This window comes from Platichthys flesus, chromosome 22 (assembly GCF_949316205.1).
Source record: "Platichthys flesus chromosome 22, fPlaFle2.1, whole genome shotgun sequence".
In the NCBI taxonomy this organism is placed as follows: Eukaryota; Metazoa; Chordata; class Actinopteri; order Pleuronectiformes; family Pleuronectidae; genus Platichthys; species Platichthys flesus.
Window position 1 is genome coordinate 6,956,797 of NC_084966.1, and position 12,761 is coordinate 6,969,557.

The following is a 12,761-nucleotide window of genomic DNA, read 5'->3' on the forward strand; positions in this document are numbered from 1 at the left end:
TGTGGAGGCGGAGGGGCATTTGACTTTGCTGCAGGAGCCGGACAAGTTCACGGCCAGAGGGTCAAGGCAACAGGGGCTGCGAGGAAATGAGGATTAAGGGATTAACTGAGGCCCCATTAGCTCCGCGCCAATTAGGGTCCCACTCTGCCTCCCACTGGCTCTTGCCGCCGCTCGGCCGAGAACTAAAGAGCCATTTAAATTTTTTTTGTAACAGATTAGGATGAAGCTGGATGCTTTGTCAGTGCCACAGCAGCAACAAGCGCGGTCCTATCTCGACTTTTGGTTTGTCACTTGTATGAATCTTGTCGTAAATTGTATTTTAAAAACTTATCTGTAACATTTCTGCTAAAAAAAATCATTCTTGGCCTGGTTAAGTATACTCCTGCAGGTAGGTGACCTTTGACCTCAGGCAACTACTACTCATCTTCAGTTTGCCTTGCTAAGTTACTGGATGAAGACATGATTCTCCCATAGTTCGAGATTTTGCAGGAAAGAAATAACACAAACCTAAGAAATAATTATGGTTTTACTGCCCTCTGGTGGCGCTAATTAAAATACCAAGTACATACAAATACTGGACTTAAAGTATGAAATGTAGATATAGTACCAAACGTATTTATAAGACAATGTCAACAAATTGGAATTAAAACCATGTTTCTATCGTGATTTGAATGGAACTGACAACACGTCATGAAGGTTGCTGTGAGCAGCTCACACACACACAAGGCATCGTCCCCTCGCAGATATTTATATCCACTCCCAAAGATGGCACTGGGCTAGGTAGAGGAGGGGGTGGGGGAAGGGGATTGTATGTGTCCATCCTGATGGGCACAGACAGAGACGGGACGGGACGGGTGGGTCCACCTGGACTGCTCACTCAATGGAAGCTCACAGCGGGCAGCCAAGGCCACGGGGTGACCCTCAATCTGGAGGTCAACAAGTAAACACCGGTCGCCATTGACCTACAGTGTGTCCATCAAGTTCAACAGCAGATAATCAAAGTGGTTTTGAATGAGGATGATGTCACACTCCGGTAACGACAGTCTGGTAACCTGAACCTAACATAATGATTTATGTGCCGTCAATCAGGGCCTTAATAAATAAAACCCTTATTCTTCTCGAGTTGTTTTATTTTCTTTAAAGCAACACTATGAAACTTTCACTGAGCAACAGCGCCCTCTGCAGCCAGTTATGAATAGTTCTGTTAGGCTCCATGACCAAGCTATCAAGGGAATTTCACATCAGTGGATATTACCCATGATACCGCAGTTTCCTGAACCAGCAGAGCAGCCGCCGAAATAATTCAGCCAAAGCGGAATTCTTCGTATTTTGAATATTACTTTGTTATCCCAGTTGATATTGGAGATAAACGCTGGCTTGTAATGGCTTCTAATTCTTTTTAACTGATCTCAGTTCAGCATTACCCTTGAACTGAATTGACCTGATTCCTATGACCTATCCCAAGTCAGGGAAATGTCAAATCCATCTTAATCAAACTGCTGTGTTTCAATTTGAGTTCAGGAGAACATACTACTTATAGGCCTAAATAATTATTTGTTTTCTTAATAAATGGAATAGTTTTGGCTTTTACTGAATTATATTAACTTTTCTGTATTTTATAACAATCTACTTTCTTACAGGCTCTTTGCCATCATCCCAAAAAGTTACAAGTTGACATCTTTCATTAACAAATATGATTGGTTTTGATTTGAAATGAATGATATCGGCCCCGCGGGGAGCCCCACATCGGTCGAGCCTAATTCTGTGTCCTCCAGGCAACAACAGGTGCCCCCCTCAGGCTCCACCTGTCTTCCCTCTTCTGCAGTGGCCTGGCGACCTAGTAAGCAGCCGTCATTCATTACTGCTGGTATGTCGATCCACCGGGGGCCGGCCGGCTCAAGCCCCCTCGGTCACCGGATCGGCGGCACCTGCTCGGCCCCGGGTGCTATTTTCACCCTCAGGATAAAGTGATGTGCAGCCGCCGCCCGCACGACCCCAGCAGCTCCAGTCCGACCAGAGCAGCGCCAGGATGAAGTCCACCGGCAGCGAGCCCAGTGCGCAGCCCGACGGCTTCACCTCCGACCTGGACGACCTGGACAGCAGCAGTGACAGCTCCGACGGGAAGTCCACCGGCGGCTGCAGCCCGCGCAGGGAGCCGGGTGAGGCTGAGGGGAACGCGGGAGCGGCCGGTGGAGGTTCACCGAGGTGGAGGAGGAGGCGGAGGCGCAGCAGTGGAGGTGGAACAGGCGACGGGGAAACGGGTCTGCCCGGAGCGAGCAAGCAAAGGCAGGCGGCCAACGCGCGGGAGCGGGACAGGACGCACAGCGTGAACACGGCCTTCTCCGCGCTGCGCACGCTCATCCCCACCGAGCCCTCCGACAGGAAGCTCTCTAAGATCGAGACGCTGCGCCTGGCCTCCAGCTACATCTCCCACATGGCTAACGTGCTGCTGCTGGGGGAGGACTGTTTCGACGGACAGCCCTGCCTCCGCTACCAGAGCATCCTGCACGGCACCGCCGCGCTCAGTGCGTCCTCCCTGCGCCCTATCTGCACTTTCTGCCTCAGCAACCAGAGGAAACTGGTGAGTGAACATCAGCACAAACTCTCCTGCAACACAAAACCACTCGTGGGTTGATTCCTACGCATTAACCGAACCGAAAGGTCGTGCGTAAAAGTTGTTTTACGCATGAACAGAACAGAAATGTCGTGCGTAAAAGTTGTTTTACGGATGAATAGAACTAAAGTAAAAAGTGTTCCAAAGTCACAACATCCATGAAGGTGTGCCAATAGTAGATCCAGTGATGTTACATTGTCTTTATATTGGAAATACAATTTTAAGTGCTTGAGATGTCGTTCAAACACGACTTGGATTAATTGAGGTGCCACCTGTTGCTCCAGTGATTGACAACACAACATGAAAACACGCTGTGCTGCGTTCAGGGCTGTGTGATTTGCAGCCTGTGTCATAGGTTTAACCTAAAGTCAATGTTTCTTTTAAGGATATAAGTCTCGATCACTCCTCAAAATTAAATATATTGTTAGAAATAGTGATCATTTTTGTTTTTGTTTTCTTTAGAGTTAAATTATTTAGGATTAAGCTCATGGGGGGGTCCTTAGATTAGTAAAATATAACACTAAATCAATACACATTTATACTGATGAAAGTGATTGCTAAGTGAAATTACAGAAGAGTAACTATGTAAGAATATTGATGAATATAAGCAAATAAAAAAACACTACTGGGTGAAAGATGTCTAAATATGTCCCTTTGCATGTTAAACTGTTTTTTTCACTGTCACATCACCAACAACTAAAACAAATTGTCACATGCTGGACAAATTTGATTCATCTTATGAAATTTGTCACTTTTTGCTAATTGGATGAGGTATAATTTCATGTTTTTCTTACACAAGTCCACCAGACATTTGTTCAAATTTAAGTGCAGTCGCTTTAGTGCAACAGTGTCGCTTCCTAAAACATTGTCAAATATTAAATTTAGGTGATATTGTCATTGGGAGATAAGTTTCATGTCACAATGCTTTAACGTGTGTTGTTTCATTGCTTCCACAGCTCAGAGATGGAGGGAAGCACTCAGCGGCTGTGTGAAGCGAAGCGGCTCCGGACAGACGAGGAGCAGCTCATCGTGATGTTTGTTTACATGTAGTCACGTGGCGTAGAAACGCACCTGTAGGAATCTGTACATATATAAATAATATGTTTATTTTTGGATAAGACTAGAAAACCATAGACACCACTAATACTGAAAAAAGCACTTTCTGCTCACGTTGGTGTGCTTCTGGAACCTTTATGTTTTGGTTGAGCTGTAACTTGAACCAGTGTGTAAAGCTGCACCTGATGGAGAGTGGGGGAGGGAGGAGAGGGTATTTTGGCCCCAAAATAGGACCGACCCCCCCCCCACACTCTCCATGTCCGACTCCTAAAAAAAAACTACCTTGTCGCCTACAGTCACATGAAGGACATTAAAAACCTGTTACTGCAGCGGTCGCTGTCAGTTGTGTTGACGCTGCCTTCAAGTACTGTCCGAAATATCACAATTACGCAGGGGGGGCTCTTAAAGAAGCACCAACTCATCTATCGCCACTAGTGGTGAAGAGTTGGAACGTCAGGCTCTCCCTGCACGATAACATGTAACATATGAACCTCTTAGCAATCAGAAAAGTGCTACCTCTGCTGATGTGTCTACCGCCCGCTCAGGCCGTAACTACGACGCAGAGATTCTTACTACACACCAAAATAAAAAGAGGTGTCTCCATCAGGAGGTTTTTTTCATGTGTAGGAATAAGACGGATCACTTTTCCTTTTTACCTGCAGAGGGCAAACAAAACTGGAAATATGACTGAAGAAAGGTCAGTTTAATAATGTGCCAAAAAGTCAAAAAAAAAGATTGTTAGAGGAAAAGTTGAACCTCAGAATCTGTATAAAGAATCAATAGAACTTCATCTAAAATTTTCTTTTGGCCTGAATTCAAGATGAAATATTGAGCTAAATATATTTGCAGTGTTGTAAAATGTTTACTTTTGCATTGTTGCACAATTTCTGTATCACATTGAAAACACAAAACTGGATGTTTTTGTGCGCACATGAATGTGAGATGTCCTGGCATGCAAAGTACATTTGGGTGCCATTTGCACTTTTTGGGGAAAATACAACACAATCCTTTTTACAATTAACTAGATCCTGACAGTATACAGCAAATGTGGATAAAAATATCCCGGGGAAATGTTGCACGCTACCTCAGACCTTTTTTTGAATATGAAGGCCTACCTCTAAATCTAATGTGTAACACAACCGTATAAAAATGTACTTGAATACCTGACGATTGTGTCCTTTGCACATCCCAAATACTGATAAGCTGCTTGAAGAGAAATGTATTTTTGTACAATAAACATGAAAATATTTAGTGGTCTGCCTCATTCAGTGGATACACACGCTTTATAAGTGAGGTTTAAGTGCACTAACCAGTGTGTTGGGAAAAAATCTAATGCAATCCAGGTCAACAGCCAGAAAACCTATTTTTATGTGTGGCATCAGATTTTTCAAGCGATTTCTAGTCACTACTTAGAGGCTACAAACACTTCAAATCTAAAATGTACCTAATATCTTATATAGTGGTATAGTATAATTGTCCCCAATTTTCTTAATGAACAAAGCATTTCATAACACAATAAGCATTTCAATAATCTTTATTTCATAAAAAAGTCAAATTGGTTTTATATCAGATTAAAGAAAGTAGAAACCAATAATTATCAGTTATCTGGCATCTCACAGGGTTTTGCGTCATCTGACAGACGGACCAGTATGACCTCGACAAGCGTTACAGGTGAAGTTTCAGACCAAACAGGAGAGCCAAAAACTTGTTTGGGGCAAAATAAAGCGTAAAAATAAAAAGGGGGGAGGATTTTTTTGGCTAAGTCACATCAATACCTTCTCTGCCTCGTAGTTGTCGCATGGCAAAAAGGCAAACTTGAATCTTTACCAAATTCTAGTTTAGTACGAGCTGCGGCCAGCGAGATCCCGTGGAATGTTTTGTATCCAAATTACAGAAGGCATTACAACAATAATACCGCGATAATAATAAAGGGGGGAGAATCCTTAGTTTTCCACTTCCACCGTCAGCCACGACACCAGGTTACAAGTAAGGACTGAGCTCTTTCATATTTTGTTTAAATAACCTTTAGATGGCATCGAGTGGTGGAAGGGTGCACGAGTGTGTTTGGGGATAAAGAAGTAACAGGAGGTAGAAGAGAGAGAAGGGAAAAGACAATCTACTGCTCCTTCTGCTACTTGGGGAAAAAAGAAAAGAAGGCGGTCATCAGGTGACGGGTCTTAGTCGGCGGCCTCCTCTTCCTCCGATTGAGACTCTGGAGAGAAAACAGGAGAAAAATACAGTTTATCGAAACTTCCAAACATTTAACAAAGTTTTGATAGGATAGAAAATTTGCTGCTGTTTTCATTAACAAATAATTTACCATTTTCCCTCAGACAACAGTGTGATCAGCAATATCCTGACTACTGACCTTTCCCTGTATGTTACGTGATTTTAAATGCACGTCAAAGTTTAAATATTTTCTACTTTTCACCACAAGGTGTCGATTGCTTATTGATGTCACTGGGCCCAGGCAGCCGATCAAATCAAGCAAATGCAGAATTTACAACTTCCTGTTTTGACAGGACAGTGGCAAATATAGAACAATAAAATGTACATATATAAACAATGTTAGTGGTACTTAATTATGAGGATCTGTATAATTCAAGGTCGCCCCATCATTCAAAAAGCCAGTGGCTAATGCATGCATGGTGTTGCGTGATCAGCCAAGTGAATTTACATGATAATGAATACTAGCCATAGTCCTGCAGAGCTACACAGGTCAAACTCCAAGATTAAGAATTCCATCATCTTGTTTGCACTTGCTCACTGATACATGTAATAAAAGCTCTACTTGGTTTATTCTTGATGTGACAAGTGAAAATATGTGTTGGGGTAAAAAGAAAAGGAGACAGCCCCCAGCTGGAGGTGTGGGTCTGTTATTTACCTTCCTCGGCGTTCTTCAGCCAGTCGACAAATTTTTTCATCTGCTCGAGGAAGAAGCCCTTCCCCTTGACAAGGTGAGCTTCGGTGTACCATTTCAGAATGGCCTCTTCGTTTAATACGTCGGCTGTGAGGGGAAGAAGTGACATGTGTCAAACTGTGCACACATTAACTGCAGCATAAGCACAATATGAGTGAGATATTCAGTTGGCTGAAGACAATTCTTCCTTTTCAGGTTTAAAGTTTATGTATAAATAAGTTAGTTTGGATGCTGAGTTTCACGACGAGTTACAGAACGACTTTCAAAGAGGTCAGATCACTGTCCAGGTCACACTTCATGACTAACTGGCATCAGGGGTAGATGCACTACCCTATGGTTCAGTGGGAGAAGCCTCCGACTATTACATCTGGTATCTTTACCCTAAACTGGGCTCTAATTGTCTACAGTGGTTTTATCTAGATATGAAGCCTTCTAGAAATCTAGTCAAAGGACTTACAATTTAAGAATTGCTGAAAAATGACTTTATACTTCTCAGTCTTAAAAGTGAACAGACTTCTTATAATCCTAACACTAAAGAAAGTAGATAAATCATATTAGGTTATTGTGACCGTCGCTCTGTGGGTGTGACACAAACCTTTGTAGAGGAGCATCACAATCTTTTCAAAGGCCTTCATGAAGTGGATGTTGTCGTAACAGTACTCCTGAATCTTCAGCAGCAGGGTGACCTCAGACAGACCCTGGGAGGTGAAGGCTTTCAGCAGAGGACTGTATTGCTGTGAGAATGCGAGACATGGATAAGAATTAGGAAAGTAAAATCGATTTACGGCAGGATTACGTTCTTCAGGTTTGAAACTAATGCAGAGCTTCTTCTTTTTCCTTTCTCTGGCAGATTTCAAAAATTTGAATATCACAAACAGTACACAGTCTACCAGAGCAGCAAGACAGGTTTGAACAGGTTTCTGCACTCAGCTCAATTTCAGGACAGATTCTGCCCAGTTTTTTATCGATGACTTGCTTTATTATAGTCTAATCCAGGATTCAGAGACTTGTTGCAATCATTCTTTCTCCTGTCAAATTATATTAGACAGATATTGAACATTTCAAATGCAGTAAAAAGAGCAAACAAGAGACCTTTTTATCAATATTTCAAAGTGACTCATTTCCATATTTCTACAGATGCCTAGAATGGACAAACCAAACACTAGCTCCAGAGAGGGCCTTGCATGTGGCCATGTTACCTGAAGGTCACCTTAGGTTTTCCTACACGTTTGAAGGGGGCGTGCTACTTGGGGTATCAAGTTTGTCGCAATATGCAACTTCAACACTAGATGCCACATAGTCATCTAGTGTACAAAGTGAACCTTTGTACAATAGATTTTCAGGTTGTACGTTTAAACTCATGTCGTACCTTCAAGTGTTTGATGGCTTGTTCGGTCACCAGCTCTTCCTTCTTGTTCCACTCAACACCGCTCATCACAGCGGTCCAGATCATGCTGATCATCGCCTGCTCAGAGAGGCCAGCCTTCTTCATCTCCTCCTTGGTGTAGACGATTATCTAAACCAACAGGGACACAAACAGGTCAGTGCGGCCACGATACTCTTCTCACACTATCTTAACCGTTGGCTCCCCCTTCATTTAAAAACATACTTTCTGTGACCTTACACCCACAAGGTCTGTATGCAGACCTTGTGGGTGCAATAATCAGAACGCCTCCCTTATATAAGATTATATAAGATTAAAACACAGCGTTTTATCAATGGTCCCTTACAGCTCGAAGTTGCTCAGTAATAAGGATTTGTTCAGACAGTGACTATTTGGCAGCTGTGTTCTTGTTGCCCAACTTGAACAAAGCACTAAACGCATTACTGTTGGGCCTCTTTTAACACTGAAACCGCAAACTTGTCAACTTCATGACTCATTGTGCAGACACTGCCATCGTTCTGTTCACTAGTTAATGCCCAAGCTGCTGGACTGTCAGTCAAAAACAGAACTCTGCGACGTGGCAAATTCGGAAAACAAGAAAAGTCTGTTAATAAAGAGAAACATAACTTTCCAACTGCAAAATATCTTTACTGTCGAAGTAAGAATAAAAATAGGACATTACGTTTTATTTGAAGAGAAAACGTAATGTTTAAAACAGGATGTTTAAAACAGACTTCCTATTGTCTAAGTCAGTACTGCTAGTGCTGTAGCTATAACTAAGAGAGGTCAATCCAACCCTTATGAAACCTCACCTCTTTCTGAGGTTCACCGTGTGCCATCAACTCCTCAAGCTCCTTCTGCAGCTCCTTGCGGTAACCAATGGATTGCTGGTTTCGGGCGTAGTCGGATAACTCCTTCAGCCCGGCGTCGGTGAAGTACTTGGAAAAATGCTCACAGCTCCGTTTGTTGGCAGGAAAGAGTTCCTGTGGGCAAGATATATTTATTAAGTTAATTAATACAAATAAAGTGAGTCAACCTTGGTTATCCTCAAAGGAGTTGATTCCTCACTTTAACATACAACAGACAATTTTACCATCCATTTTGGATTTGTAACAGTTAACCTACCATCAGTCTGTTGTCCATGCCGACTTTGCGGAGACTGCCAGCAACAGAGTTGATGTCCTTCTCATTGATCCATGCCTTGAACATCTTAACAGCAAAGGCTGCAGATACTCCTAAGAAGAGACAAAAGGTTGGTTTCCACAATCGTTTTAACTGAATATACACGAGCGCCAGGAAAGAAGAAAAACCCCAAAATGTACGAGACAAACACTGTTTCCTCTAAGTGTCCTCACCCTCCTTGACGAGGTTCTCGTTGAAGAGGCTGTTCAGGATAGAGGATGATACGTTGCCGTTGGCCAGCAGGATACCAGTCAGCATGGCCAGTTTGTTGCGCTCAGACTCAGTAAACCCCTTCAGAAACAGCAGCAACTACAGGCACAGAAAAAAATACACGTTTGTTATGTGTGCAAGTTACACAAGTTGTTAAAGTTCAGATGGTTTATGTCCCTACAGGTGAGGCGATACTTTCCCAATAGAGAAGTATGTCTGTCTCAGAGATACCTTTAAACCTCAGGCTTCAAGAGGCCATAAAAACCAAGTCCCTGAGCAATAATCGTAATTGATCAATCTTAAACGCACACGTCTGTTCATCCAGTCATTATTACACAGCTGGAAGGACCTCAGTTCAGCCGCCTGTTTACTGCGTGGTAAAAGCATCGCATACTGCCTTTGGTGGTGATTGAGATCTTATTACTTCTTTCTTCTCCCTCTCTTGTTTTTCTCCGATACCAGGATCGTGCCCCGTTATTATATTTTATTAAAAATCATATTTTATGATTAGAGAATTAGCCAATGACTCAATCTGCTCTTTCGTGTGCACAACAGCACTGTCAACAGAGCAACAGTTAGTGCTCCACCTGGAATAAAGCAACTGCATATTAACATGATGAAGGTGCAAACACACACTGAACTACACATTATGAGCTTAGTTTAAAGATGATGTTTCGAAGCAGTCTGAAGACCTCACCTTCTTGACCTCCTCCTCGAAACCCTTCTCCAGGTACTTGTAACGCCTGATCAGCTTGTTAAAAACCTATTTTTGACAAAGAAAAGAAACATTAATCAAAAGCTCCTCTCCACACAAGTCCTGTCCTGTTAAAATGTCCGGATCTTTACAAACAGGAGCAGATTTTTACCTGAGCATAAGCTTGCATCGTCGGCAGGTCTTCTTGTGCCGTAAAGAGGCAGAACTCTGTGCGGGTCATGTCATCAGACAAAGTCCCGCCTGGGGCTGTAGGGACGAAAATAACAATCGAAAGTCAAAAAAAAAGTTCATGCATGGACTCAACCTCCTGCACACAACACATTTATATGAATGTTTTTAACTGTGCTTCGGGGGGACTTGCTAATATTCAAATATGTATAATCTAAAGAAGCAAAAAGTAAACATTTAATAGTTCCTGACCAATATGGATTTTATTGGGAAAGATATCAAAATTGGAGATTTCTTGCACTTTTTTCTGTAGGCTCAAATACATAGTCCACCCAGCAGTGATGGTGAACTACTCTATAAACTAACCATCTATCTAGCTTAGAAATATGATGTCTGCTTATTCAAAGCATTTACAGACATCAGTTATCGTATGCACACATGAGAGTAACTGGTATATTATGGAAACTCACCCAGCATTCCACCAGCCACCAGGATGTCAAAGAGTGTCTCTGCATAGCGGCGGTAGTCAAGCTTGGCGCCAGAGGCATCAAGGAACTTCGCAACCGCTTCCAAATCAGTGCCAGTTTGATTCAAGCCTTGTACGATACTTTCTTGAAACTGAGTAGGGTCAAATCTCTCCTTTTCATCTGTGGAGAGTGCACATGTTGGAAAAAACAGCCCGCAGGGACAAGGCAAAATGTATGCATACAAAAATAGAGGAACACAAAATGCAGCGACAATGAACACTGACCTCTTTTCCGCGTTTTGAAACGCTGGCCGGTAAGCGTTGGCTTTTGCTGCTTTTGATTATTCATAAAAGACACCCTGAGAAGAAAAGAGAAAGTTCATGTTTACTCAAGCCGTGCATATGACTCATTAACTTCAATAGAAGGAGTAGCTCCCTTTAATTACAGCTTATATTATTTGTGCACAGTTTCAGTTTGACGAAGTTGAAAGAATGTATCCAATGGTGAAAACAAAGAAACCAAACCAACAACTGCCCGAACTGGTGCCGTCTCCATATATATCCTAAAACGATCATTAGGGAAATGTCTCTTCACATTAACAAACTTCACCACGTTTTTGGTTAATTAGAATCTGCAGAAACATTGGATCTAACATTATTTCCCTTAATAAAAATTAAGCCATTCTATAAAACATTTTTGTATTTTTAATGGCAAAAACATTTGTGAGAAACCCAAATATAATCTGTTTGCAATTAGATAAAATGTAGAAAAACCATAAAGTATTCGTAATTGGAACAAGCAAAACACATTGAGGGGTTCTGGTCGTGTCCTTTTGTACAATTACTATTGTTAAGTTGATTTTTCACTATGCTAACATCACATTCAACTGCATACAAATTGTAAATGTAAGTGTAAAGTCATAAGTTGCCTGCAACCACAAAAACGTATTCAAATAATGTCCACGTGAACAACAGACAACACGTATCAATCAATTCAATGCAAAACTCGCATCAAATCTTAGGCTTTAAAAACTGCAGAAACCCTCACGCTCCAAATTTAAATTAAAAGCCAATACCGAGCTGTTGTGATTCCTACTGTGGTTTCATAATGGCGACAATTAGCTTGAGAGCTGTTTTAATGAATGCTAACACAAAAGCATTGCGAGTCAAAACAAACAAAAGACAATGGCAGGAGGCCCCGTGGAGCCAGGCTAACTAGTCCCTCGCTGCAAGTTACAACTGCTTCGACACGTGCGACCGTGGAGCACGACATTATTTTATTGTAGGTTTAAAAATATAAGGATAAATATTGTCTGCAATGCAGTAAGTGGTCGTTCATATACAGTTAGCTAACTGCGGGTTAGCATCGGCTAATTCCGGGCCTCGCCATGCGCCGAACTAGCCCTTGTTAGCATGGGCCCGCTAGCCACATAGCTAATCGGGGTTGGGTAATCCCACCACTGCTCACACCGCGACAGCCACCGTGTTGACACCGTCTGCGGTGAAACCCCGCATGGTGTCGAAATGTCAAGTGACAAAACCGGGATTAACACCGGGAAACCGTGCGTGTGAGGGATGCAAGGAGGCTAATGCTAAGCTAGTTGCCCGAACCGGAGGAAAACCCACAGTTCGCCCTCGAGCTGCGTCCGTGACTGCGACAATCCGGGGGGGTGAGAAACCCCACGCTTTAAACTTCCCTGCGTGGAACGTGTTCGTGTTCGTGTGACGAACGAGAGAACTCACCGAAATTAATGCAGATATAAAACGGTTGTGAACTAGGAGGGAATCCAAGCAAGTGTGGAGTGTCTCAGCGGCCCAAACAAAAAGAGCTTCCGTCAGGGTCTCTGTTAGCGCCTCCCACTGCGCATGCGCACTTTAAAGGGGCTTTCCAGTTAAAAAAAAAAGAATGTGTTCATGCCCGAGCACGCATACACGCACGCGCACGCACAAATACAATCTATTCTCTATCTATTACATTTATATCTCCAGAGCTGCAGGATAACAATTATTCTTATTAACAATATTAAATATTACTAATAGCTTATT

At 42.5% G+C, this 12,761-nt stretch overlaps 2 protein-coding genes across 3 annotated transcripts; one reads left to right on the forward strand and one right to left on the reverse strand.

Annotated features, from left to right (window-relative positions):
* The first annotated feature begins 1,838 nt into the window (after positions 1-1,838).
* si:ch211-246m6.4 (transcription factor 15) lies at positions 1,839-4,921 on the forward strand. The gene is made up of 2 exons (XM_062380796.1): positions 1,839-2,581; positions 3,571-4,921. The coding sequence occupies exons 1-2, from the start codon at positions 2,030-2,032 to the stop codon at positions 3,604-3,606; spliced, it is 588 nt and encodes a 195-aa protein (XP_062236780.1). The 5' UTR covers positions 1,839-2,029; the 3' UTR covers positions 3,607-4,921.
* Positions 4,922-5,188: 267 nt separating this feature from the next.
* Positions 5,189-12,612, reverse strand: bzw1a (basic leucine zipper and W2 domains 1a). 2 transcript variants are annotated; one of them, XM_062380794.1, is made up of 12 exons: positions 12,459-12,612; positions 11,001-11,074; positions 10,720-10,896; positions 10,233-10,327; positions 10,064-10,129; positions 9,330-9,465; positions 9,100-9,209; positions 8,787-8,957; positions 7,960-8,106; positions 7,186-7,324; positions 6,555-6,677; positions 5,189-5,882 (listed from the first exon to the last, which is right to left on the reverse strand). In XM_062380794.1, the coding sequence occupies exons 2-12, from the start codon at positions 11,062-11,064 to the stop codon at positions 5,848-5,850; spliced, it is 1,263 nt and encodes a 420-aa protein (XP_062236778.1). In that variant the 5' UTR covers positions 11,065-11,074; positions 12,459-12,612; the 3' UTR covers positions 5,189-5,847. The 2 variants fall into 2 exon arrangements, with proteins under 2 accessions (XP_062236778.1, XP_062236779.1); XM_062380795.1 differs by lacking the exons at positions 11,001-11,074; positions 12,459-12,612 and having other exon boundaries at positions 10,322-10,327; positions 10,720-10,797.
* Positions 12,613-12,761: the final 149 nt, after the last annotated feature.

What these genes read in the sequence shown, in the direction of transcription:
- si:ch211-246m6.4 (XM_062380796.1), top strand. Translation starts at nt 2,030, where the DNA reads ATGAAGTCCACCGGCAGCGAGCCCAGTGCGCAGCCCGACGGCTTCACC. An exon ending in TCAGCAACCAGAGGAAACTG is followed by an intron (nt 2,582 to 3,570) that starts GTGAGTGAACAT and finishes TTGCTTCCACAG; the next exon opens with CTCAGAGATGGAGGGAAGCA.
- bzw1a (XM_062380794.1), bottom strand. Translation starts at nt 11,064, where the DNA reads ATGAATAATCAAAAGCAGCAAAAGCCAACGCTTACCGGCCAGCGTTTC. An exon ending in TTTCAAAACGCGGAAAAGAG is followed by an intron (nt 10,897 to 11,000) that starts GTCAGTGTTCAT and finishes CACTCTCCACAG; the next exon opens with ATGAAAAGGAGAGATTTGAC. An exon ending in GGTGGCTGGTGGAATGCTGG is followed by an intron (nt 10,328 to 10,719) that starts GTGAGTTTCCAT and finishes TCGTCCCTACAG; the next exon opens with CCCCAGGCGGGACTTTGTCT.